A 2,809-nucleotide genomic window follows, 5' to 3' on the forward strand; every position below is an offset into this window, starting at 1 on the left:
CACACACTTCTACCACCCTTAGACAGCTGCTCTGTCCACTACAACAGACACACACACACACACTTCTACCACCCTTAGACAGCTGCTCTGTCCACGCTGATGTTAATGCTCTCCTGCTCCCAGCCCACCAATTGCTCATCTGCTCTCAGTCATGGTAGTTCTGTCTTTCCTAGAATTTCATACAAGGAAGACCATCACTAAGTAATCAACCAATTTTCAAAAAATACTTCCAAATTTCAATGGAAAAGAAGCTTTATTCAACAATGCTAAGATTGGGATCTCAAAAAACAGAAAAGAATTAACCTCAGCACCCATCCCATACCGTGGACAAAACTTAACTCACAATGGATCACCCTCCTTTTCTGTGGGGTTAGAGCAGCCTTGACAGAGGGCCTCCACTATGCACCCCGGCTGGCCTCAAACCTGCTGTGCACCCTGGTGGCTTTACGCGTGCTATTTTCACGCCTCAGCCTCCCCAGTACTGGGCTTACAAGCCTCTCTTCCACACATAGCAACTCTGTTCCCAGAGCCAAAGATCTGACAGCTGGCTTCAAATGTGGTGGATTTGCTTTGCTCCTGAAAACCACTCCATTTCAGGAATGGGAACTGAGGTCAAGAGACCTTTCCCGTGGGAACACACCACTCATCTCGCCAAAGACTCCTGTAAGAGTTGCCTCCTCGGCCATCGGCCTTACCTTGCCCCGGCGGAGGCGTCGCACTGTATCACTGACGCTCCAGTCATTGCTGTAATCCTGGAATATTAGCAACAGATGAATTATGCATTAAGGGCTCAGAACTGCTAGCGAACCAGCTCGATGCCTCAAATTCAGTCTTTGCCCCCGTAAGAGAAATAATCTGTGGGAAAGAATTGATTAAAAAATAAAACTGGAGCCGGGCGTGGTGGCGCACGCCTTTAATCCCAGCACTTGGGAGGCAGAGGTAGGTGAATTTCTGAATTCGAGGCCAGCCTGGTCTACAGAGTGAGTTCTAGGACAGCCAGGGCTATACAGAGAAACCCTGTCTCGGAAAAACCAAAAAAAAAAAAAAGGTCCTGTTGGTTTGAGTTTCTCTCTCTCGCTCCCTTCCTTCCTTCCTTCCTCCCTTTCTTTCCTTCCTTCTTTCTTTCTTCTTTTTCTTTTTTTTCTTTTTCTTTTTCTTTTTAAAAGGTTTTTGTGAAGGTTTCTCTGTGTAGCTCTGGCTGTCCTGAAATTCACTCTGTAGACAGATTGGCCTCAGGCTCATAGAAATCTGCCTGCCTCTGCTTCCTGATATTGGGATTAAGGGAAGGGTGTGCACCACCAGCACCTGGCCTTGGTTTGGGTTTCTGAAGAAACTAGTGCAAGAGTGACACAGACCAAAGAGGGATAGACCAATAACAAAGTTCAGAACCCTCAGCCAACTGGTTCAGAATTCCAAACTTTATATGCAACCAGTCTGAGACCCCCAATAGATAGTACCATTAGCCAAGAAAAGGAAAGATTTTGACACATAGCCCCCTTCTGATCTTAGAACATAGTTTCTTTGAGTCAATTTGCTTGTTTAGAATGCTTTGTGGGAATCTAACCTCCACCATCTCCCAGACCACAGCAACAATTATTCAGTTTCACATTAAACTCCCAAATGCCAGCAGGAATAAGAAAGCATGGGGGCCTGTGTTAGAAAACAGATTTTGAATCCAAATTCTATCCTTTCCTGGCTGTGAGAACTCAAAGGACTACTGTTAAAAGACTAGTTTAGTTTTCTTCCCTATAAGAGGGGTCATGTGCTGCATAATGACATTCTGGCCAATGCATATACAATGACAGCCCTAAAGACTTAATGGAGCTGAAAGTTTCCTGTTGTCTAGTGGGGTGTGTGTGTGTGTGTGTGTGTGATACAGTCATGTGTGTGCATGTCGAGGCCAAAGGAGGATGTCCTGCCCTCTCTATATATTCTCTGGAGGCAGTGTCTCTCAGTGAACATGGAGTTGATTTTCAGTTTCGATGGCCCCTGCAGCTCTGAGGTTACAGAAGCACGCAGCTGTCCTTATGTTTCTACAGCAGGCACTTGCTGCCCACTGGGCCAGCTCTCCAGCCCCTTACCTAGTATTCATCCTATACCTTTTCTACATTTATATACACAAGTACTTGTCATTATGTCCCATGGGTAAGTAACAGACAAACCAAACGGGTTCACATCCTGACGTCATGGATGTAGAATACAGGCTTATCACATCTAGGTTTGTGGGAACACTTCCTATGTTTGCACAAAGATGAAACTACCTAGCAACACATTTCTCAGAATGTATCAGTGCCATTCAGTGACAAATGACTGTGACAGCTGCTCAAACAGCAAAGCACTTTATACTAAGTGTCACATCAATATGAAGATGCAACTCAAGCTGAACATGGTGGCTCACAACAATAATATCAGCACTCAAAAGACTGAGGAAGAAGAATTACCATAAGTTCCAGACAAGAGTGGACTATCTGGTGGGTGCCAGGCTTCAGCATGGGCTACAGAGGGAGACCCAATTCCAAAACAACAAAATGAGGGCTGGTGTTGCCAAGCCTAATGACCCCAAGTTCAATTCCTGCCACAGACCCTCTGGGTCCCGTGCCTGTGTAAAACGGTTCTCTAGAGTAGATGGGCAAAGCTTAGGACGGAGTGACAGACAGACAGACACACACACACACACACACACACACAAGAGAGGTGTTGAATCTGAATGTAATTTTCTGGTGGAGACTCAGACCTTTTATAATACAGAGTAACAGAATAGGGCACATTGAAGTTTTCCAGATGCAAGAGGAGTGACTTCAAAAGGACT

General features: G+C 45.4%; 1 protein-coding gene across 1 annotated transcript in view; it reads right to left on the minus strand.

Annotated features, from left to right (window-relative positions):
- Vipas39 (VPS33B interacting protein, apical-basolateral polarity regulator, spe-39 homolog) overlaps positions 1-2,809 on the minus strand; it is a 29,759-nt gene that overhangs the window by 16,256 nt on the left and 10,694 nt on the right. The window contains exon 7 of the mRNA XM_021178751.1: positions 696-752. Within this exon, the coding sequence (XP_021034410.1) occupies positions 696-752 (57 nt within the window). The remainder of the gene's footprint in view (positions 1-695; positions 753-2,809) is intronic.

Source organism: Mus caroli, chromosome 12, assembly GCF_900094665.2.
Source record: "Mus caroli chromosome 12, CAROLI_EIJ_v1.1, whole genome shotgun sequence".
Classification (NCBI taxonomy): Eukaryota; Metazoa; Chordata; class Mammalia; order Rodentia; family Muridae; genus Mus; species Mus caroli.